The 25,365-nt window shown below is 35.6% G+C and overlaps 1 protein-coding gene and 1 non-coding gene across 2 annotated transcripts in view; one reads left to right on the top strand and one right to left on the bottom strand.

Annotated features, from left to right (window-relative positions):
* Positions 1-6,718: 6,718 nt before the first annotated feature.
* The window catches only part of ERGIC2 (ERGIC and golgi 2), a 39,497-nt gene continuing 20,850 nt past the window's right edge, over positions 6,719-25,365 (top strand). Inside the window, exons 1-5 of the mRNA XM_020907512.2 lie at positions 6,719-6,824; positions 15,487-15,629; positions 17,333-17,441; positions 19,296-19,342; positions 20,578-20,648. Coding sequence (XP_020763171.2) covers positions 15,524-15,629; positions 17,333-17,441; positions 19,296-19,342; positions 20,578-20,648 — 333 coding nt within the window. The 5' untranslated portion in view covers positions 6,719-6,824; positions 15,487-15,523. The remainder of the gene's footprint in view (positions 6,825-15,486; positions 15,630-17,332; positions 17,442-19,295; positions 19,343-20,577; positions 20,649-25,365) is intronic.
* Positions 22,322-22,393, bottom strand: TRNAC-GCA (transfer RNA cysteine (anticodon GCA)). The gene has a single exon. It is a non-coding gene; the product is annotated as a tRNA-Cys (tRNA).

The raw sequence follows: 25,365 nt of genomic DNA, 5'->3' as shown, positions 1-25,365 counted from the left end.
AGATCCAGACAGGGAGGAGAGGGACCTCACTATTGTTGGCTCAACTATGCTTTACTTACAAAAACAAATTTAATATGTAAGAGTATTTGGCAGGTTAGTCCTGTTGAATAGTAATAGTAAGATATATGAAATGTATTCATAATTTTTAGTCAAAGCATCTGAACTCTGACCATATATTTTTTATATATTTGGCTGCTTCTGCTTACATGATATGAAAATCACCTCTGGGGACATATCTTGTATATGGGATGGAAATTATTTGACCATTTTAAATCAACACCAATATTATATAATATCTATCAGAAAATGGAAAATAATCTTCTGTTGTGCTGTTGAAAGTTGTTTTTTTTTTCTGTCATGTTATCCTGTTTTTTTCCTCTGTAATTATGATAGTTTGACACATACATAAAAATCACAGTCTGGTGTGTAGCATGAAACTGGAAGTAGCTTTAATGAAAGAAATTGGTCATTGGGATTGGTAACTAGTGACTAAATCTGAGGTTAGTGGTGTCATTGACTTTCCTAGGTACAGTGGAGAAGAAATAGATTTGGGGGTAAATTATAAAATCCACTTGGGATATATGGAATTTGAGGTGTTTCTAGTGCACTCATATAGCAAAAAGTATTAAATTACCTTAATTTTGTTACTCACTTGCTAAAACTTTTATGCAAACTATAGAGAGCTAAAACAAACAAACAACAGCAACAACAAAAACCCAGCATGAAAACACCTTTAGATCATTTGTACAAAATACAGATTGGTTAGCACTGGCTGTTAATTCCCAATCTAATATCTACCTCCTGGTTCTTTTCTGCAGGCAACATTACCAAACCAGGTTCCTTTAATCTAACGTACAGCAAGCCCAAATGCTGAGATGCTGAGGTTTGCTGCAAAGGTAGGGTTTTTTTCACAAGACAGCCAAGCAAGGGGACTAGAAGACAAATCTCAAATCTGGCTTCCTGAAGGCAAGGGGCTTTGGGTATTTATGGAATAAAAAAGCAGGGACATATCTTGTATATGGGATGGAAATTATTTGGCCATTTTATCTCACCACCAATATTATATAATGATATCAGAAAATGGAAAAATATCTGAGTGGCAGAGGGTGGATAAAAGTGAGGTTATTCTGTGAAGGCATAACTAAGCTATAGGTCACTGTACCTTTAAAAGGTCACCAAAGAGACACTCCCACATGCTCAATTGGTGGTCCCATCCAGCCTTAACAACTGGGCTTGAACTAGACGCAGATGACCTCAAGTTCCTTAAAAATAACAGGTAGACATTGTTTAGGCTATGTACTACTTGGAGGACAAGCAAGTCTAAAAATGACCTCCATTAGTGAAAGCAGGTGAAATGGATTTGACTAATCATTACCCAATGGACATTTTTATTTTTGGAAACAAACTGTTTTCCAGATATAACACCACCATAGGATTAAGTACTCGCCCCTTTCAAGTTAAGTAAGGCTTTAATCTTCAGAAGGAAATTTAGTCTTCACTGAGTAGCTTGGAAGATCATGAGCTGTTTTTTAAATAAGCAAGATCAAATTAGTCAGTTTTGTTTTATTGGGACATCTGATTCTTATGGGATAGTAGTTACCTTGAAAGTAGACTATTCTAGAGATCAGGGATCAGGTGTAACTAAATGAACAACAACCAGTTTCTAGCCACACAAGAGCTCAAACAATCAGACCCACAAAGAAGGAAGGGCTGATGGTATCTTTGCAGCTAAGATAAAGAAACACTTTAAGCAAGGTGAAAAGACAGCCTTCAGAATGGGAGAAAATAATAGCAAATGAAGAAACTGACCAAGAATTAATCTCAAAAATATACAAGTAGCTCATGCAGCTCAATACCAGGAAAAAAAAAAACCAAAACAACCAACCCAATCAGAAAATGGGCCAAAGAACTGAACAGACATTTCTCCAAAGAAAACATACAGATGACTAACAAACACATGAAAAGCTGCTCTACATCACTCATTATCAGAGAAATGCAAATCAAAACCAAATTGAGGTACCATCTCATGCTGGTCAGAATGGCTGCTATCAAAAAAAAAATCTACGAACAAGATATGCTGGAGAGGGTTTGGAGAAAAGGGAGCCCTCTTACACTGTTGGTGGGAATGCAACTAGTACAGCCGCTATGGAGAACGGTGTGGAGTTTCCTTTAAAACCTGGAAATAGAATTGCCATACGACCCAGCAATCCCACTGCTGGGCATACACACCGAGGAAACCAGATCTGAAAGAGACACGTGTACCCTAGTGTTCACTGCAGCACTGTTTACAACAGCCAGGACATGGAAGCAACCAACATGTCCATCGGCAGACGAGGATAAGAAAGTTGAGGTACATATATACAATGGAATATTCAGTTCAGTTCAGTTGCTCAGTTGTGTCCGACTTTAGCAACCCCATGGACTGCAGCACGCCAGGCTTCCCTGTCCATCACCAACTCCTGGAACCTACTCAAACTCATGTCCATTGAGTCGGTGATGCCATCCATCCTCTGTCATCCCCTTCTTCTCCTGCCTTCAATCTTTCCCAGCAGCAGGGTCTTTTCCAGTGAGTCAGTTCTTCACATCAGGTGGCCAAAGTATTGGAGCTTCAGCTTTAGCATCAGTCCTTCCTATGAATATTCAGGGATGATGTCCTTTAGGATTGACTGGTTCAATCTCCTTGCAGTCCAAGGGACTCTCAAGAGTCTTCTCCAAAAGTTCAAAAGCATCAATTCTTCAGCACTCTGCTTTCTTTATAGTCCAACTGTCACATCCATACAGGACTACTGGAAAAGCCATAGCTTTGACTAGATGGACTTTTGTTGGCAAAATAATGTCTCTGCTTTTTAATATGCTGTCTAGGTTGGTCATAGCTTTTCTTGCAAGGAGCAAGTGTCTTTTAATTTCATGGCTACAGTCAGCATTTGCAGTGCTTTGGGAGCCCACAAAATAAAGTCTGTCACTGTTTCCATTCTTTCCCCATCTATTTGCCATCAAATGATGGGACCAGATGCCATGATCTTAGTTTTCTGAATGTTGAGTTTTAAGTCAACTTTTTCACTCTCCTCTTTCACTTTCATCAAGAGGCTCTTTAGTCCTTCTTCACTTTCTGCCATAAGGGTGGTGTCATCTGCCTATCTGAGGTTATTGGTATTTCTCCTGGCAATCTTGATTCCAGCTTGTGCTTCATCCAGCCTGCATTCCGCATGATGTACTCTGCATGTAAGTTAAATAAGCAAGATGACAATATACAGCCTTGACGTACTCCTCTTCCTATTTGGAATAGTCTGTTGTTCCATGTCCAGTTTTAAATGTTGCTTCTTGACCTGCATACAGATTTCTCAGGAGGCAGGTCAGGTGGTCTGGTATTCCCATCTCTTTAAGAATTTTCCAGAGTTTGTTGTGATCCACGCAGTCAAAGGCTTTGGTGTAGTCAATAAAGAAAAAGTAGATGTTTTTCTGGAGCTCTCTTACTCTTTCAATGATCCAACGGATGTTGGCAATTTGATCTCTGGTTCCTCTGTCTCTTCTAAATCCAGCTTGAACATCTAGAAATTCATGGTTCATTTACTGTTGAAGCCTGACTTGGAGAAATTGGATCATTACTTTGTTAGCCTGTGAGATGAGTGCAGTTGTGCGGTAGTTTGAATGTTCTCTGGCATTGCCTTTCTTTGGGATTGGAATGAAAACTGACCTTTTCCAGTCCTGTGACCACTGCCGAGTTTTCCAGATTTGTGAGCATATTGAGTGCAGCACTTTCACAGCATCATCCTTTAGGATTTGAAATAGCTCAGCTGGAATTCCATTATCTCTATTGTCTTTGTTCATAGTGATGCTTCCTAAGGCCCACTTGACTTTGCATTCCAGGATGTCTGGCTCTAGGTGAGTGATCACACCATCGTGGTTATCTGGGTCATGAAGATCTTTTTTGTATAGTTCTTCTTTGTATTCTTGCCACCTCTTCTCAAAATCTTCTGCTTCTGTTAGGTTTCTGTCCTTTATTGTGGTCATCTTTGTGTGAAATGTTCCCTTGGTTTCTCTGATTTTCTTGATGAGATCTCTAGTGTTTCTCATTCTCTTTCTCATTGTTTTCCTTTCTTTCTTTGCATTGATCACTGAGGAAGGCTTTCTTATCTCTCCTTGTTATTCTTTGAACCCTGCATTCAAATGGGTATATCTTTCCTTTTCTCCTTTGCCTTTAGCTTCTCTTCTTTTCACAGCTATTTGTAAGGCCTCATCAGACAACCATTTTGCCTTTTTGCATTTATTTTTCTTGGGGATGGTTTTGATCACTGCCTCCTGTACAATGTCGCAAACTTCTCAGCTATTGAAAAGAAAACATTTAAATCAGTTCTAATGAGGTAGATGAAACTGGAACCTATAATACAGAGTGAAGAAAGAAAGAAAAACACCAATACAGTATATTAACACATGTATATGGAATTTAGAAAGATGGTAACGATGACCCTCTACATGATACAGTGACAGAGACACAAAGAACAGACTTTTGGACTCTGTGGGAGAAAGAGAGGGTGGGATGATTTGAGAAAATAGCATTGAATCATGTATAATACCATATGTGAAATAGATGACAAGTCCAAGTTCAATGCATGAAACAGGGCACTGAAAGCCAGTGCACCGGGACAACCCAGAGGGATGGAGGGGGAGGGAGGTGGGAGGGGGGTTCGGGATGGGGGACACATGTACACCAATGGCTGACTCACGTCAATATATGGCAAAAACCACCTCAATATTGTAAAGTAATTAGCCTCCAATTAAAATAATTAAAAAAAGAAACACTCCAGCTATATATTAACTCATTTAGTCCTTGTAACAATCTCTGAGACATTATTGTGCCATTTTATAGATAAACAAAAGAGGATAAGAGAGATAAATTAATATGCCCAAGGTCACAGGCTAGTATGTGATTGAACTGGAATTTTAGTCCAAGAAATTCTAGCTGCAGTGTCTGTGATCTTAACCACTCCACTATGTTTCTCCTTAAATATCAATTTAAGCTTTAAATCAATTTAGAGGTGGTTTAAAGTTTTGGGGCTAATCCTGAGATGAAAGTCTGAAAGTGAAATTCCATCAGTGGAAATTCTTTGCCTTATTTTCTAAGATATTTTAAAATTTAGTAAAATTTTATATTTCTGTAAATGTTAATTCATTAAATAAAATGATTTCTCCTTTGAAAGGCAATTTAGTTTTGTGGTCAAGATTTTTCTGCCTCTCCTAGCTATCTGACTTTGGGTAAATTACTTAACTGCCATTTATCTCTATTTCCATATCTAGTAAGTGAATAATATTGTGAGGGTTAAATGAGATACAGAAAGTAAAGCATATAAATATTGTTTATGGGGAGGAGCGCTGTTTACCCTTTAAGAATTTGTCATTTTTATCTTTTTGTGAGAATTTTTGGTCAATAAATCTTAAAATTGGAATCTCAATATTTGGAAAATCTGGTAACATGTGGGCTATGGGCTTGCTCTTGAACCCTTTCTTTTCAAAGTCCCCTCTGTTGCCTCTTATGATAGGAAGTGTTAGGAAAAGCTGAATGAAGCATTAATTTTCTTTCTCAACAAATATTTGAGTGCATAGAAATGTACTGGTGATATAAGATTGACGGAGACAGATGTGCTTTTTTAAATTTAATTTTTATTTGGAGGATAATTACAATATTGTGATGGCTTCTGCCACACATCAACATGAATCAACCATGGGTATGCATATGTCCCCTCCCTCTTAAATCTCCCTCTCATCTTCCTCCCCATCCCACCCCCTAGGATGTCAGAGAGCACCAGCTTTGGGTTCCCTGTGTCATACAGTAAATTCCCACTTTACATATGGTAATATATCTGTTTCAATGCCACTCTCTCAAATCATCCCACCCTCTTTCTCCCCTACTGTGTCCAAAAATCTGTTCTCTATGTCTGCATCTCCATTAGTGTTCTATAGATAGGTACATCAGAATATTTGTAGATCAGATGTACTTTCTTATGGAGCTTACTAATTGTTGGCCAAGAAGTTCCTTTGCATTTTCCCATAAGATATTACGGACAGATCCGAACGAACTTTTTGGCCAACCCATAGACAAGAAAGCATTTAATAAATAATTGTTACCTGGTCTTAAAAGCAAAGTTTAAACGTTCTTGACAGAAGAAAATAAAGAGCTAAAGAAAGACTGCACAAAACGTGATGAGAGTTTTGGAGGAGTGATACATATAGGGCTGTAAATGTTAATTCCTGCGTGAGATTCCTTCTGTGGTCTCCCAAGTTTTTGTATGCGTGCTTATGCGGGTGTATAAGCCCCGCTCCCTCGCTCAGTGAAGTCCTACTCTTTGATACCCTATGGACTATATAGCCTGCCAGGCTGATTATCCGTGGAATTTTCCAGCCAAGAATACTGGAGTTTCTACACCGGGAGATCTTCACGACTCAGGGATTAAACCCGTCTCTTGCGTCCTACACTGGCAGGCAGATTCTTTACTCGTCGCGCCAGCTGGGAAGCCCCAGGTTTCCAAACTGGTAGATTACAAATCCCTTTCTGGAGAAGTTACTTCCGTATCAGCCAAATGGGCATAACTGAAATCAATTTAAATCTCTGTTCTACTTAGCCGCACCCCTTTAATTTGAACCACGCCTCTTGATTCACAGAGCGCGTCGTCAGCAAAGGGAATATCGCGAGAGCTCTACACCAACTCAATGTTGACGTTTTCAACGGTGGTAGTGGCTTATGTTCTCGCGATATTTCCGGGTAAATGGGAGCCCGGGCGACCCGGGCTTCTGTGAAACATGGCGGTCGGCTGGGACCGTAACACAAGGTAAAATACTGAAACCCCGCCGGGTGCTTTTCCCTCTCTTGCTCCAGGGCTGTTCAGGGCATGAATGTGGTTAAATAGTGAGCCAGTTATAGGATTGGTTCCCGGTCTTAATTTCTCTCTTCTGGAGAACGGGCCGGACCTGGGAGCCTCTCTACCTATCTTGCCGGGGGCGTTACTGGCAGGACCCTGGGCAGCGCTGCGCCGGGAATCTCTTTCTCCGGTCCAGTGTTTCTGCGCCGTCTTACAACTTGAAGGAGTTTAGGTACTTCCCCGTAGCTTCTGACCCTGGCCCATTGCTTCTTACAGCGCCCCGTGCCCCGGTGGCTCCTCCCGTCCGCAGGCGAGGAGGGTCCCGGGTTGTGAAGACCTGCCTGATGGTGTCCGGATTTCCCGGGTGTCTGGCTTCCATCCCCGTTCAGACAAATACCAAATTCTTTGCAGCAAGTTGCTCTCTGTCTGAGAAAGACCTAGATCTTCTTAGCCTCTCCTCAGGAGGTTCGCGCACCGCTTAGGAAAATGAGAAATGGGTTAGGGTAGGACGAGATGCTATAGGAGAGAGAGGTTCGAGTGGCAGTACTTTTCTGAAACCCTCGAGAGTTAAGAAACCCTCGTTAGGTAACAGTCAACTCGTGGTAGAGAATACCCTTGGATATTGGTAGTATATAGAATTAGTAGGTCATTGTTTGAGAAAAGGTATTCTTGTAACTTTTATATTTAGGATTTAATGCCCTCAGGACAACGCAAAGTTACATAATATCTGTTAAAATGTTGCAAGACGGGCCTTCAGAAGAAGTCAAAGATACAGTTAAAAATGGGATTTACTTGTTTGCAATTGTGTTTAAATATTTCACTGTACTCTAGTATACAGCCATTATAAAGAAATGAATTAGGTTGTTCACTGAAGAGTCTAGTACGTATGTTTGTTTACTTAATTTGTTTGTTGATATCTCCACATTGATGCAATTATTCCAGGTCTCTTAGAGGAAAAACATGAAAAAAAATTTCATGGTTTTCTCTGGGGGGAGAAGAGGGATTGAATTTCTTTCTTTGTGATGGTAAAATTCAGTCACAGCTGATTGTTATAATTGAGGGTACAAATCATAAAAATATAGCAAGCTTTAAAGTCTCAGAGGAAATTAGTACTAACTTGGAACAATAACAGCAAAAAGAAAATGATAAATTTCCTTGAGGGTTAATGATTTAATTGAAAGATGGTGAAACTTATTTTTAATAGAAGTTACTTTTTAAGCAGTCTATGCCTGCTACAAATCCCTTTCAACAGTTTTTCATTATTTATTATGATTCTCCCTCTTAATATCCTGATGGATAAAATAACCTCTTTGTGCTTTAGTTTCCTTATCTACAAAATGGGAGTAGTAATTCCAGACTCAGAAGGTGGGTGGTGATGCTCAAAGTATTAGCTCTTGTGAATTTTTAATTTTTGTTTTCTATCTTCTATGCCTACTCACACAATGTTGCTTTTGTACTTAGCCAAAATATAAAATGAAGAAGATACATTTTAAAGTAATTTCTTTGATTCAAAATTGATTATACTTTTCAGTCTATATGGTTAATTTGTGCTTAAACTCCATCTTCCAACTGCTTGCTTTCTTAAGCTGTTATCTTCTCTTTAATTACTCAGTTACAGATTTCTTCTTTCTGCTACTTCATGCAGTCTTACTACAGTCTAGGTCAGTGACCTAGTGCCTTGGTAACCTATTCTCCTTGCTTTTGGGGGCCTTCATTCTATTGTCAATATATTTCAGGTGTCACTGACCTTTTCTTCACACTTTCCTTACTTCCTTAATTCAATTTTGTGTGCTTTTATTGAGTAGTTACTAGAGTCAAACCTTGCTTCATCTTATTATTAGGTGTATCCAACTTGTGTTGCCATCACTCTAAATGTCTCTCAGCTTCTATTACATAATCCTCAGTCTTTTCATAGTATTATCAACTAATTCAGATACTCTTTCCACCTTCCTAAAGACGTTAATAAATCTCAGCTGTAAGTCTTTGCATTTCTTTTGAAAGTTAGACATTTATCAAATGACTCATTTTTATCTTGATTAAAAACTGTGAGGTAAACCATTATGTCTCCATCCCTCCTTTTAAAATAAAGTTGTAATAGAGAATTGTGAGAAGTTGAGGATCTTTTCAAATTTGTCACATAGCTAGTAAGTGCCTAGAAGAACACCAAGTATTTCCAATTACAGAAGTCGCATTTATACCATCTTATTTGCTTCCAAGTAAACATTTTTTAAAAATATCACTTGGAAGCTTATTAGATTTGCTTGAATTATGTTAGTGTAAATAATTGTAATTGTTTAACATTTTGCTCTATTGTAAAAAGTTTTAAAGTAAAAAGAATGAGTACTTTTTTGATATCTAGTGCTGTAAAGTGAAACTAAGTTATCTTCCATAATTTTTTTTTCCCTTTATCAATTGGCTTAAATTTACAGATAAGTAATAGTTTTGTTTTTCATTTCTGAAGTTCAGTGGCAGCATGGATAGTATTTATTCCACCTCCTTTCTCATTCTTGTTAATGACTTATGTTAATTTCACAGGGCTGACTTAGCAAATTACCATCTGCCTGGTTTAAAAAAATAGAAATTTGTTTTCTTTCGATTCTGGAGGCCACCAGACTGAAATAAAGGTGTCAGCAGGGCCATATTGCCTCTGACAGCTATAGGAAAGAAACCTTCCTTGCCTGTTTTAACATCTGGGTGATCCTTAGCTCCTTGGCTTGTAGACTCATCACTCTGATCTCTACCTGTCTTCACACGGCATAGTCCCCAGTGTGTCTGTGTATCCTCATGTGGCTTGTCATAAAGGCACCGGTTATTGGATATCCAACTCTTTGCCACCCCATGGACTAAATACAGTCCATGGAATTCTCCAGGCCAGAATACTGGAGTGGGTAGTCTTTCCCTTCTCCAGGGGATCTTCCCAACCCAGGGATCGAACCCAAGTCTCCCGCGTTGCAGGTAGATTCTTTACCAGGTGAGCCACAAGGGAAACCCTCATTGGATTTGGGGCCACCTTAACATGGTATGATCTCATCTTAACTAGTTGTTTTTTTGAAAACCCAGCTATTTTCAAATAAGACCCACTCACAGATACCAGGGATTAGGACTTAGATGTATCCTTTTGGGAGGCATAGTTCAGCTTACAACAATGCATATGTATTAACCAGTTAAATATTTTTCATATTGTCAAATATGTGTTAAAAATAGAAGTTAGCTCGTAAAGTGTGAGTAGCAGTACCACTTTCCTTGTTTTCTTCCTTTTTGTTTGAAGAAATGATTAAATGCAGTGGAGCCATAGAAGTGTCATGAATTCTGTATTTTAATTTTGGCAAAGCATCTGATAGTCTCATTGTATTCACATGGACACAGATGATGAAATGTGGCGTTACTTAGATTGAGTGTTGATAATATGTGCCTGTGTTCCAGCATGAAAGCTGGTTTCATACTTCTTATGCAGTTTTTCAAAGCATTGTTTTAGTCTCAGTTGTTATCAACGACTTAGTAGAGCTTATGTGTTTTATTTTTTAGTATACACAGCAGTATAGGAGAGAAATTGAAGATATGGTACTGGAGATTGTCAAATTATGAAAACCACTGGGCAGAGGAATCTAGCATAATGGCTCCTAAATTTTGTTAACCAGTACAAAAAGTATATAGAAATCAGGGAAAGGGACTGGACTTAAGGGCTAATATATAATTGCAATTTTTAATTTTGGGCTGGATTTAAGGGCTAATGTAGAATTGCGGTTTTTAATTTTGAGCTGAACTTAAGGGCTAATGTAGAATTGAAGTTTTTAATTTTATTAAAGAAAGACATCCAAAAACAAAACAAAAAACTTTGTCTGCTTTATCATTTCACCAAAGAAGGGATATTTGACACATTAAAAAAAAAGGAAAGGAAATAATTTCAGAATAAAAGATGTTAAAAAACTTGAATACATTTAATTTTTAAAATTCTTATACTATCATTGTTTTTTTCATTTAGTAGGTACAGATTAGAAACTTGTGACAGAATGGCATCCTGTGGCTCTGGAAATCACTGGTTTAGGGTCTTTCTAAATGTGTTTTGCAAATGGCTAACTGAGCTGGATGGAGAAGCAGATCCAGTGGGAACGGGAGCAGTGAGGCTGCTGATGGGGAGGAGTCCAAGGGAGTGAGAACACAGGGAACGAGAAGAGTAGGTTTTTCCCTAGTCAAGAAGTTAAAGAACTGCAAGGATAATTGTTTCTGCTCAGAGAAGAAAATTAGTGTTTTCGGTATTAGCAGCAGAGTAATTTTAAATTTGAGCTTCCCGGGTAGCTCAAATGGTAAAGAATCTGCCTGCAATGTGGGAGACCTGGGTTCGGTCCCTGGGTTGGGAAGATCCCCTACAGAAGGGCATGACAACTCACTCCGGTAGTCTTGCCTGGAGAATCCCATGGACAGAGGAGCCTGGTTGGCTATAGTTCATGGGCTCGCAAAGAGTCGGACACGACTGAGAGATTAACACACACACACAATTTTAAAAGTTCAGAGGAGCCAAAACGTGACCTTGTTCATGTGTGGCTTTATATAGAATTAAGATGGAAATGATTGGAGAATAAATGTTATGCTTACATGATAAAAGAGCTATCACTGTGAGTGAGTGCCTGAGTGTCATAAGATGGCAATGGGATGGGGAAGGAGAGAAGTATAGACCCGGGTTTGATCCCTGGGTTGGGAAGATCCCCTGGAGGAGGGCGTGGCAACCCACTCTAGTATTCTTACTTGGAGAATCCCATGGACAGAGGAGCCTGGCGGGCTGCAGTCCATGAGGTCTCAAAGAGTCGGATACATAATATGAAAGTTAGCTATATTCTGTATAGTACATGTGTTTATTATTATTAGAAGATAGACTTAAAAAGGGAAGATATGGTCAAGAAATCATGTTGAAACCTGCTGCTACTTTACCTGTGAGTCTCAGAAAAGAAGTAGGATTCAAAGAGAATTGCCCCTAGGAGAATGTCAGGTTTCATAAATAGCAGGTAGAAGGCTTGTTTTTAGAAAAACTAGAAGTTATCAGATGACTTGTTCATATCAAAATAGTGGCTCTATAGAGCAGACTGGCAATTGTTGAGGTGGAGTGAATTTCTCGGGTGTAGGTTAGTGCTGAGGTAATAAGAATGAGCTAAGAGCAGCAGAGTGGCAGGTGCTCAAGTGTAGAACAGAGCTGTCTGAGTGGAAGGGGAGACCCCTGCCAGTTCACCAGGAACATGGCCTCCTATTGTCAGCTTTTCTATTCTAGGTTTGAGGAGAGCCAAGAGAGTGCCCTCTATGTGCTCTCTGGGTCAGGCAGTGGAAATGTAGAAACTAGAGATAGCCAGGTAGTACACTAGTTAGATGATTAAGGGAGGAGTACTGGATAGGCTGTATGAATTATTCGAGTGTTGGTTAAACCAACTACTTGCTTGCCATATCTTTATACTTAGATACAGTTTATAAGAAAGCACTTGTAAGGCTTATTAAAATACATAGAACGTGTAGAAAATAAAATTCACAGTTTTATTCTTTTGCTCAACATTGCTGTTAGCTACTATGAGCCAACTACTGTTTAAGGTGCTGGGGATATACTACAGTGAATGAAATAAGAAAAATTTCTTTTTGTAGATCTTATATTATTATGTATTTATCTAAGTATAAATGTTTTGATTGGAAGCTGTGCTATCATGAATGTTAATGGGGAATTTCCCACCTTCCTTCTTTTCTTCCTTCGATAAATATTTATCAAGTAACCTCATGCACATCAGAGATATAAAGACTAAGTTAGACATGGTCCCTGGCTTAAAATTACTATGGAGAGAACAAGCAGGTAGAAATAGTGTGATAAAACTAGAGTGTTCTAGGAGCAAATGCTGTAAGTCATGTTTGAGGTCATTGAAGGTTTTTCCTCCTCGAGAGAGATGTTTAGACTGACACTTGAAGAGAGTTAGCCAAATGCAGAGGTGGGGTAGGAGGGGGAGGATATTTCTAGTAGACAGAATAGTGTTTTTAAAGAATAGAAAGTGATTAGTGAGGTTGGAGCTGAGACTTTGAGAAACTGGGTTTTGAAGAGAGGTGAACAGGGTCTTTGTTTCCAGTGCTTTGTAAACCACGTTGGGATAGATAGATTTCAAACTCTTTAAATGTGATGGGAACCTATATAAATATTTTACAATGAAACTTATATGATGAATTTTATGTATTATGTTAAAAATATTATTGATTGTCATATAGAGAGGGAATCGACAGTTTGAAGATCGTTTGAAGCAATGCAGAGATAGATTATGGCAGCTGAGACTAAGATCCTAGTAAGGAATTTCTTTGGGCCTGGAAAAGTTAGAATTGCGAGAAATTTAAGAAGACTTTAAGGATAAAATCCATGTTTCTAGCTTGTGCATTGGATGCATGTGTCATCATTAATTTAGGGACACAGGAGGATAAACAGGTTTGGTAGGGTGAAGTGTTTATTTTTAGGCATGTTTATTCTAAATTGTCTTTCCAACGATCCAATGAAAATGTAATAGAAGTCAGAAAGATATTCATGTCTGCAGAAAGATTTGGACTGGGAATAAAAATTTGAGAGGAATCAATGTGTAGATGGAAATGGAAGGCATGGGAAACCACTTGGGGAAAGTGTGGAGGTTGAGAGAAGGGCCTGGTGCAGAGTCTGAGAGGAAGAAGAATCTGCAAAATAAGCCAAATCAGGAATGTAGTATTACCTCAGCCAAGGTATGAGACTGTTTCAGGAGGAAAAGAAGTGATGAACAAGTGAGAAAATGTATTCTCTCAGAAGCAAAAACTGAATTAAGGCCAAAATTGTCCATTGGATTTGGTACTAAGGAAATGGTTGATGACCTTGCTGAGAACAAGTTTAGTTGAGAACTGAGGAATTAGTCTTAGGATATGAATGGAGACAACTCACTCCTTTAAGGTAGTGTCTTGTCTTTTTGCCTTTTCATACTGTTTATGGGGTTTTCAAGGCAAGAACACTGAAGCAGAAGCCAGAGACCTGTACAGTAGTTGAGTTGGATTTGAGCTTACCTGGAAAGTTTTGTTTTAAAGTTAAGTGGCTTGAACATATTTATTATTTAACTCCTGTAGGAGAGAATGAGTAGAAATTTGAAAGATGGAAGAAGGATCAGTCTTGGTACTATTACTGCTAAGTGAGCATAGAGAATAAATTTGATTACTGAGTTGAACAAATATGAGGAACCAAGGCTTATGCTTAATAAACACTCAGAAGCTTAATTTACATCTGTTGTGGGAATCAAACTGTCTTCTCTTTTGTCTACATGTTCTTTTTTTTCTTAGGAAAACCATCTACATGAAAACCAAATTATAATCTGAAGGCCACTTTTAAACATGGAATCAGCACAGGGAGTTAGTTGGATGTTTATAATAACAAGTGAAATCAACCCTTTAATGCATTCAGCTTCACTTTAGGGCCGTGGATCCTGCATGGACTGATTAAGTAATGCCCCTGGTTAGGGCCTGCTCTCTTTTGGGCAGTGTTTGTGATTCCTGCCAATTCTTAACTCTCTGGTCTCCTTTTTCTCCATGAATACTCTTTCTATGGTCTATTCTTTCTGTATTAATCCTATTTAGATTTTAGATAAGTCTTTCTGCTTTTTTTCTAGACACTGTTTTTCTTTTAGTGACTTCTACAACCAGTAGAATTTGACTTATTCTATTAGGTGTTAATTTTATCAATACAGCTTTGAGTTGGGTAATGCTTGTAGTATCACCTATAATATTTATATAAATCAGTAATATAAAATTATGTAAATATTTGTGATTTCAGTTATTTTATGGCTAGCATATTTTAGATATAGTTGGCATACTGATCAAAAGAAGAATGGCAAGCAGTCAATTTTTAAGTAATATTTATATTATAAAAATAGATAATTTATAAAGTTCAAAATTTTGTAAAGAGGACAAAATTCTTCCATGATCTACTTAAAACATTTTGTGTATAGGCTTTCAGTTTTTTTCCCAAATATCTTTTCCCTGCCTCTCGTAAAACTGGAATATGGCCTTCTAGTCTTTTCTTAATGTGTTACGAGTATTTTGTACATTATTGTATTTTCTTTTATAAGATTTTCAGTGCTTACTTAGATTCAGAACTTTTAATTCATTGAATTTGTATATTGGATATGAGGATTTTGTGAAATACCCTCATAATGAAATTTTTGTGCACAACACATATATTTTCCTTAAGATGCATTCCTAAAAAAGGAATTTACTTGGTGAAAAGAGGAGTGGTGAATATTTATGTTGTTGTTAGCAATATATGAGCATGTCTATTTTACTTCATTGTCATCCTTTAATGGGAATGTGTTATATGTTTTGTTAATTTAACAGAATAGCCATTTTAATTTGTATATTCAAATATTACAAATATGATTGAGTAACTTTTCACATTATTGGCTGTTAAATGTGTTAGTGTGTGTAAATTGCCTTTCATTAGTTCTTTTTGTCAGGGTGGGAGTGGAGAAAGGATAGTGTTAAGCTTTTTTTTTCCCTCGAGGAGGAATGAGAATGTTAAGTTGTTCCAAGGACATCTGTCAGTTATCTAAAAATATAATCAACCTTTTAATCTTTCTGAAGGATGCATTTATTCATTTTTTTTATTTCTTAGCATGACTATATGAAAGAAGAAGAAGGTTTTCCTGAAGATGAGGCGACTGAATCGGAGGAAAACCTTAAGTTTGGTGAAAGAGTTTGATGCCTTTCCAAAGGTTCCTGAGAGCTATGTGGAGACTTCAGCCAGTGGGGGTACAGGTGAGTGTCAGTTCAAACCAAACTTCAGTAAGTTCATCTTCTGTGTTATCATGGTAGTGAGGGTGGTGGGGGGCGTTGAAGGAATGTTTAAGGTGGGGTTGTTGAAGGAATGTCCGTGAGGGAGGAGTGTGTGCATACGTGTAGTTGATTCGCTTCATTGTACAGCAGACTCTAACACATTGGAAAACAATTATATACCAATAAAAAAAAAGAAAAAAGGTTTAAAGAAAACTTTCTTTCCAAATAAAAGAACTTACAGAAATGTAGCTATGAGGAAGAACTCATCAGTGAATTTTAAAGTAACTTTAAACGCATCAAAGTAACTTTATGGCTGGTCTGTCCTCATGTCACACTATTTGCCTTAAATTTATTCTTCTATATATGCTTTTTGGCATCCAACCTAGTGCAGCCTATGCATTTAGCAGTGTTTATTAAAGCATAACTGAACAAATTAATTCAATTATGCTGCTTTGGTGCTGTTGAATTATTATTAAAGATTTTTATATGTAAATATAATGGAAGTTATTTAATGATGTTGAAACTGCCTTAGTCTGTTTTGGTTAAGAATAAGTCACTTTAGACATCATAATAAAATTCTTAAATTTCACATTACTGAAGAAAGGTAGCATAGGGTAGTAAGTTAAGAGCTTAGACTTTGGCATCAGACTATCTGGATTTAAATTCCACCTCTGCCTCTTCCTAACTACTTGATCTTCAGGAAGTTACTCAACCTGTCTATGCTTAAGTTTCTTCTTACACAAAATGGGGATGTTATCAGTGTTTACCTGGTAGAGTTGCAGTAGCAATTAAATAAGTTAATATTTATAAAATACTCAGAGCAGTGCCTGGTACAGAGAAAGATATTTGTTCAATAAAATAAATTAATAATGAAATATATCAGAAAAGTATGCCATTATAACAGTTATTTACTGTAACTTTTTCCTATGTGAAGAACTACTAAAACAATATATTTCTTATAAGATTCACATTTCATTTGGTAAAATTTATAGTACATTGGTTGCTATTTCTAATCTCCTGTGATTAACTTTTGTTAATGAACATAGTACAAGTTCTTGTTACACCATCCATTTTAAATGTTTTTTGTCATAGTAGATGATAGTTCTTTTTCTTTTAATTAGATCTTTTAAAATGAAGTGAAATATTTGGGAGATTTCCAAGTAGATAGAATTTTATCTATCTACTTTGGTAAGTAGAGATGGAGATGTTATTTGACTTTCTGGCACAGATTGTGAACTCTCAAGATCTAAGAAATTAGGCTATTTTTTTGTTATTTTAATTGGACTACAGCATGGATACCATTTTTAATTATGAGGAGACTACTTTCAAATTTGTGTTGTGAAACTTATGCTTACTTTCATCATTTATCATATCTGTGACATTGCTATTTGTAACAAGGTAAAAGTTTTGTGTCTGTGTAATTTTGACAGATCCATTTAGTGAGAAATGTCCTTAATACTAAAGAAATAACATCCTTTCTCAAAAATGCAAATGTTTGTGTTCATTAAGTCTTCATTTTTAAGTTGTTTTAGAAAAAAATTATAATATTTTAAGAAAAATCTTTTACAGTATTCATTCACTTGGTAATCACATTAGGGTATTCTTTGCTAATTTTAATCCCAGTTTATCTTGTTGTTTACCTTTTAAAAATTGTTTTAATTCTTTCTTTTCTGTTGGTTTCTCAGTTTCTCTAATAGCATTTACCACTATGGCTTTATTAACTATAATGGAATTTTCAGTATATCAAGATACATGGATGAAGTATGAATATGAAGTAGACAAGGATTTTTCTAGGTAACTTTTTTTTTTGAAACGCCTTTAGATTTAAATTGTTCTGAAAATAACGTTTTAATTTTTATACATAGTTTATTTTAATTCTGAAGAAATAGTCCTGAAAAATTCTCATTATGCTTTAGGTCAAATATTTTAGAATCATTTGAATATTGGTTAAATTATAAAAGAGAGATTCTCTGATTGTTTATACATTTGTTTAAAAAGGTTAGGAGAACAGAATGTATTTTTCCTTAGAAGCTGAAAAGATGGAAATTGTCTGATATTTTGAGACTGTTTACTCTTTAGATTTTGAAATATCTTACTGATCTGCATGAGCTGGAAAACAGGTTATGGTAACATTGTTTATACTTAAAGCTTGATTGTTGTAAATTATGTATAAACTATATTTTAAGGTAAACATCACTTTTAAAGCTTTGAAAATAATAGTATCTTAATTAGGAAACAAAACATACTTTATTCATATCATTTGGATTTTTTAATTGATTGAAGATAACAGGTTTATAACATGTAGGTTGCACTACATGTTTCCTGTGATTCCAGTCCCAGATTTGCCAGTTACTTGGTGTGTGACTTTCGAGAACTGACTAAATCTATATCTGCATGTGCTTCAGTTTTCTTTTCTGTAAAATGGGGATAATTTTATACTATTTTCCTCTTCAGATCAATGAGAATTCAATCAGTCAACATTTGTAATAGGTCCTGTGTAACCCTGGGCAAGTCATATAGCTGGCTTCTTTTGGGCCTTAGTTTCGTGATTTGTAACGTCAATATTATTCTTAATGTCGTTAGTTTTTAAGGAATTTGTTGTTTTTCTTATTTGTTTATTTATTTTTTTAGCCCCAATGAAGCACTTTTTATTCTTTACAAATGAAGTCATGTAGTTCACTTCAAGTGTAATGGGGATGCCCAGAAGTCTGTCCACTGGCTTCATCTTCTGGTTCTTATAAAATCTCGTGAGCCTAAACTCCAGGATTATTTGAGTACAGTTTGAACTCTAGGCAACTTTAAGACTACATGAAATTCTAAAAATCCATACTCTCTGTTGAAACCAGATGAAAATTATTAGGGTGAAAAAAAGTTTTGATAGGAAGCACAGGACAGACAGAACTGATACTGATTGTACTCATTCTGTTATTCTTGGTGCTTAATTCTTTTTGAAAATTAATTTGATTTGAACTTATCATTTGAAAGTAAGGCATTGGGTGAGTCTTTTGAAAAGGCCATGCAAAACTTTAAGAATCAGATTTCTTTTTTTCTAGTAATTTCGGTACATTTATTTTGAGTCACACAGACCTAGTTTCCAATATGCCACTTCAGTGGTTATCTGGTCTTAAGCTAGGCGTTTGTTTATACTTCTGTAAACACCATTGCTTATCTGTAGAACTGAAGCTGTCCATTTATAGGTCCACGATAAAGAAGAAAGATTGTGGTGTTTGTAGCATGTCAGGCATAATGCTAGATGTATGGTATTTATTTGATAAGGGAAGGAAGACTTTCAATTCCTACCTTTTGATTTTGAAAGATTTACGTTCTTTGGTCACATAGTCAATATAAAATTTATGTAAACAGAGGTTAATACTTTTTTCTGAGTTGCTTAGACTTCTCAGTTGTAAACTTGCCATTAAATTAAAGGATACTGTGTTAAAAACTTGTAAGTCAGAATGGCTTTTGGAATAATTACAAAATAGAATTTTTACTTTTGAAGAGCCTTTGTTTTGGTCATATGAAATGCTATACAAGTTCTAATTGACATATTCTGTATGAAGTCCAGGTTTTTCATAGATCAGTTGATTTTTATTGCTCATGTTTTGTTGATCAATTAATAGATTATAATGTTTCCTTTTCATTTTTTAGCAAATTGAGAATCAATATAGATATTACTGTTGCCATGAAGTGTCAATGTAAGTACATCTTTAACTTGATGAATGCATATATAAATTATGGTTTAAATAATTGCTAGTAAAAAGTAAAAAATACTGTTTGTTTTAACTTTATTTTCCTTTTATGATATTGTAAAATACTGTTGTAGTGTTATTTAAAAATGCAAATAAGAATGTGTTTCTCTACAGCTTGTATTTTTTAAATTTCTTCTCCATGAAGAGATTTAACTTTTACAATAGTATGATTAAAATGAAAGAAAATTGGAGGAAATATAAATCAAAGTTCTAGTTGAGGTATATCCTGTTTGGAGGTATTTCTTGTTTGAAGTACCAGTCTTTACACCCACCTTCCACAAACATATTCTGTCGCTGTTTCAGTTCGCAGCCCTTTACTTTTACTTTTGCACACAGATTCAGGTCTTTTAAGTTAATGGTGGTGGTACCGTTTTCTATTTTCTGCACTGGCTTCACTTAATTATACTGATAGAAGTGAAAAAATGCTTTTATTCAAGATAGATACTGTTTGAATCAGTATTGCTCTCAGAAATGAGGATGCTTTTTCATCTTAAATTGTATGGTAAAGTACTGCTTGAAAAGTAGAGACCAAGAATTCAGTAATTCAGACAAAATTTTTTAAAGTTGTGAATTCATTATATCCAATTAAGGAAATTAAGTTCTAAAAGATTTCATCTAAATCTGTTTCCCCTTTCCATTTATATTTTCTTATGTTAGTGGTTTTAAGATAAAAGAAATATTTTTTATCTAAACTATTGATTTAGTGTTAATACTTAATTATCATATTTTGCTTTATTATAGATGTTTGAATACCATTAAAATTTTACCCTTTTCAAAATAAATTTTCCCTATTTGTTAACTATTTAAATGTCATCAGTAGCTTTGCCTTAAGATTTTAACCTCTAAAAATTATTCTTGTCATTAATATTTTGTTCAGCAGCCATTTAATACTGTGATTAGTTGATTGCCAAGTTTTGCAAAGTTCTTCAGTTCAGTTAAGTTTATACTATTTTTACTGTGAGATTCCAAGTCATCTTTCTTACTGAGTAAAAAGTAGAAAAAGCATTATTAATTTTTGGAGTTATTTCCACTGAAACTGAATAATACTACTGTTTTAACTTGAATAAGTAAGCAGTATAGGAAAGTGATCCTACATATTTGTGAGTGTTCTGTTATTCATCTTAATTTGTTAGTTTGGTTCTGCGCAAAGAATATAAAACTTCTAATTTTTTTTTATGCAGATGTTGGAGCAGATGTATTGGATTTAGCAGAAACAATGGTTGCATCTGCAGATGGTCTAGTTTATGAACCAGTAAGTTTGATTCACATATCATTTTCAGTCGTATGCTTTGAGGAATTTTTTTCTTGGAAACAGTTTTGATATTTGATTAGTTTTGTCTGAGCTAGTTTCTTAAAAATACATTTTCTTAATTCAGAAGTCATGTATGACAATGTAAATCAACTATACTTCAATAAAAAATAAAACAAGAAAATAAAAGTGATACATATCCTTTGTAAACATTTAGGGGAAGAAAAAAGTTATATTTGATACTAAAGCCTTGAGATAACTATTGTTAGCATTCTGGATAAGCCTCTATAACAATAACCTTGTACTTATTTTGTGTTTTTTGTTAATTCTTCCTAACAGTTTCCTTATCTCTTTTATACAGTTGCTAGAGTGATGACATTTCTTTTTTTCTGATGATTTAGAAATTCTGTGTCCTATTTGTATTCTTCTTTTACCAAATTTAAGTCCTTAAAAATGTCTGAGCTATATTTCTCATGTAATCAAGAATGAAGCAGTATCTAACAGGAGAATTTTATATGCATTTACTTTTTTCACCTACCTTCACACCTCCATTTCCCAGACCTAGTGAAATACTGACATTGTCTTATCGTTTTCATCACACAAGTTGTGTGTAGTAAAATTAATCTGTCAGAAGACACCAGCACATTACAGAGGCAGATGTCACATTTAGGGCAGGTGATAACAGGTCCTGATCAGAACTAGGCCTGAAGAAGCTTTAGAGAAGAAAGTACAGAACTCCCAGCTAGTTTGCCTGCTGGCTACTCTGTTGGCTTTGTGGTATGTATGTTTACTCATTCATTCTTGAGTTGTTTTGTTTACCATTGACAGTTGTGAACTCTCTATAAACAAAATTGGAAAGTGAAGACTAAAGGTGATGGAGGATTAGAAGTAACTGAATGTGTGGAGGAGAAAAAGGAAGCCCTTAGGTTAGTTTTGATTACCAAGTTATTTTTAGTTTATAGCCATAAAATGTATTTATGCCTTTTCATACACACTTTTTTAAATAAAATTTTCTAAAGGAAAAGTAACTGTTGTTAGTGCCACTCTGAACTTCTCTACTTCCTAACTCCTCTACTCCACTCAAAAAATTGGTATCACAGTAATTTTTAATGAGGTTAGTTACCTTACAAAGTCAGGTACCATGTTATTGCATACTTTTATCTGCAAGTTTAGATGGTGATCATTGTCAGGCACAATTCACATTTGCATTACATTTCGTACTATTTTAGGAATAATTCTTCAACTTTCACTGTGTTTTACTGCTTTTATTTTCTACTCTTTGTTTCTTTATTTTTGTTTATCATCTTTTAAGGGACTTTGGTGACTTCTTTATCATGGAAAGAATATTGGGATGGACATGTACACTCTGCTATATTTAAAATAGATAAACAGCAAGATCCCACCCTATAACACAGGGAACTCTTCTCAACGTTATGTGGCAGCCTGGCTGGGAGAGGAGTTTGGGGGAGAATGGATACATGTATATGTATGGCTGAGTCCCTTTGCTGTCCACCTGAAACTATCAGAACATTGTTAATTGGCTATGAAGTGAAGTCGCTCAGTCGTGTCTGACTCTTTGCTACCCTGTGGAGTATAGCCCACACAGGCTCCTCTGTCGATGGGATTTTCCAGGCAAGAATACTAGAGTGGGTTGCCATTTCCTTCTCTAGGGGATCTTCCCAACCCAGGGATCGAACCCGGGTCTCCTGCATTGCAGGCAGATGCTTTAACCTCTGAGCCACCAGGGAATTGGCTATAGTCCAGTATAAAATAAATTTTTTTTTTAAGAATATGTGGATTATGTTTTATGACAGGCTGCCATTCTGTCATTCTATTCTTCATACATGTAAAGTTGGTTGAGGATAGAATTCTTGCTTTATGATACTTTGCACTCAAAACTTTGTAGACATTCCTTTGTTGCCTTCTGGCACAGTATTTTTTTCCTTGTAGGGAATGTATTTATCTACTTACATGCTTTCTTTACTTTTGAAATTCAAATATTTATCCTATATATTCAAATGTAGATCTGCTTTAGTTGCTTTTGGCTTCTGGTTGTAATTAGTGATCTGAATTTTTAAGTCTTTTTTTGGTTGTTGGTTTGCTTTAAAGATGTTCAGAATAATACTTTTGCTTTTGCTTTTAAAAATTCTTACCAAATGATGTTGACTCTCCTGGAGTGGTTTTCAATATTTTATCAACTCCTGCATAAGATGCATATTTTGAACTTTGCCTCTGACTTCTCGATCACTCTTTTTTTTCATTGCCTTTATTATGTTTTAAAATTCAGTGATTATACTTCCCACCTCTAATATATTGCAGATCACTCCATTTTTGATGTTAAATCTCATTGAGAAATGATTAGAAAAACTTTTCTTCTTATTTTTAGAAATGGTATCATAGAGGAAAATTAGGCCTTGGACCTCAGATTGACCACATCCTTTAGATTAATGAATCTTTTTTGTCTGTTTTCTTGTTCTCCTTTGGGTGAGAGAATGCACAGCCATATGACTGACCGGGAGTTGGAGTAGACTGTTGGTCAGCTCCCTTTCCTCCCCACCCCGGCTTTTTTTTTCCCAGACCTAAATGAAACAAGAAGGATATATAGTTTAGATACGCTCTGTTTCTTCTAAGTAAAATTAAAGCTTCAGATGTTTTTGAAAAGAAAGGAAGAAGTCACACTGGGTTCAGGATGGCAGAGTGCTTCACTAGGGCATCACAGTATTTCTTTTCCATGTTTATTTTTTAATAGGTTAAATTTAGCTAAGGTAATTCCTTTTTTGTTTACCTGGTGTGACTGTCCTCACTAGCAGGCAGCTGTGGCAGTGATTTTGCTTAACTTATGTTACTGTCCAGGTCACACATAAGCTGGGAGTAGTGCTGCCGTGGAATGCAGTCTCTGGCGTGGATCGAATTCTTAGAAGTGTTCTTAGGATGACGCTGTCTCTTCCCCAAGTGTGTTATTGTCTTTTATCACCTGTTACCTGTTACTGTGAATTGGCAATTTAATTGCTGTTTCCAGCAATTTAATTGCTGTTTACATGAACTTTTCTTGTGTCATAAACTGTTTTCTCAGTTTAGTCTCCCTTGTATGCTGGCTTGCATAAGTTTTTAAAGATTTCCAGCAGATGGATGCTAATTTAAAATAATTTAAAACAGTGATATAGTTTGTGTCCTCATTTTTCTATTTCTTTGAACATTGTGAGGATTTGAGGAAATATCTTGAGCTTATCGTCTGAAATTTATTTATGTTATTTTCTAGCAGTCTCTCCATATTCTGAGTGTCTGTCACTCTTCACATTTATTAAGTCTCTGATTTTTTTTTTAATGTATGTTTTTTCTGGATAGCTTGTCTCTCTAGCTAGATGCTAAACTCCTGAGAAGAAATTGCATGATTTTTTTCTTTTTTTATAGCTCACAAAATGTAAAGCATAATGCATTACAGATACTAGACTCTGATGGATATGTTAGAATTATGTAATTGTGGCAAGATCATTGATTATTCCATTGTAACAGTTTCTGCCATTTCTTTCAATCATTTGTAAATAGGAAAGTTTTATTTTAACTGTCATATAATAAAAGTCATGTCTTAGTCATAAAGCTAGAAACTTAAAAATATGTACACTTCTTATATGTGTACTTAAAAACTATATACTTTTTATCAGTAATTTTTAAAATGTTTAACAATGTTTCTGGTAAATATTCACTTCCTTGTCCTAGTTTACATTAAAATATTTGAGAATATTATTAATGTAAAATTACTTGAGATAATTTTTACTTGTTTTTAAATTTTCACTCAATTCTTTTAATATGCAGTCTGAATATAAAAACTTAATTCTATTAATTTTATAAGTTTCTAAACCATGATCACATTATGCTATGTGATAGCTATTATTTATTTAAAGAAAAGAACCACTTTTAGGGATGTGAGAAAGTGATAAATCTGAGAATTGGGCTTATACACTGACCCTTACTTCCTGTGATTTTGAAAAAAGTTTTTAACCTTTTGAATTCTTTTTTATATATAAAAGAATAATAACAAATTCACAAGATGGTTATGAAGATTGAGGTACTAATTTAAGTAGCATGTGGCCTGGCACAAAGGCAGTCTGTGGTTCTTTACCTGCTGTGTTAATCACTATGTTGAGCAGTTTGGGGATACCAAAGGAAAAAATCGCATAGTCCCTGCTATCAACAGTTTTATTCACAAAGTAGTTGGGGAGCAGGTGCATGTAGCCTCATCTGTTTGCCTTGGTGTGTTTTTTAGATGCTGGCATTTTCTCTGTGTGCCATGGTGTGAAAAGGTTGCAGGAGGAGTAACCAAAGTAATTTCATTGTAATCAGGGAGAGGGGGGAAATTTAACCTGGAACAAATGGTGTATAGAATGTAGACTGACTTTAGGGTCACAATTACAGGAGAGGAAGGCTCCAGGTTAACGTAATTAAATAACCAACGGCACAGAGGGCTGTTTGATGGAATGAGGGGTTAAGACCAAGGATTTGTAGAGAAAGAGTAGTAGGTTAAGGCATGTTATGGAGGCATCATTAATAATAATGATGAGTTAGAACATAGAATTAATATGCCTAGTTATGAATTGTCTTTATAAATATAAAAGGTGGACTTGCTATTGGAAAATTAAATTATGAGTATTGCCACAAACCATGAGAAGCTGGCCTTTTTCCCTCTGAGTCTACAAAATAACAAAATTTGTCTTTGAATTGA

The sequence above is a fragment of the Odocoileus virginianus genome, chromosome 23 (genome assembly GCF_023699985.2).
Source record: "Odocoileus virginianus isolate 20LAN1187 ecotype Illinois chromosome 23, Ovbor_1.2, whole genome shotgun sequence".
In the NCBI taxonomy this organism is placed as follows: Eukaryota; Metazoa; Chordata; class Mammalia; order Artiodactyla; family Cervidae; genus Odocoileus; species Odocoileus virginianus.
Note: the sequence above shows the minus strand (reverse complement) of the source record. Positions and strands in the feature narration are given on the sequence as shown.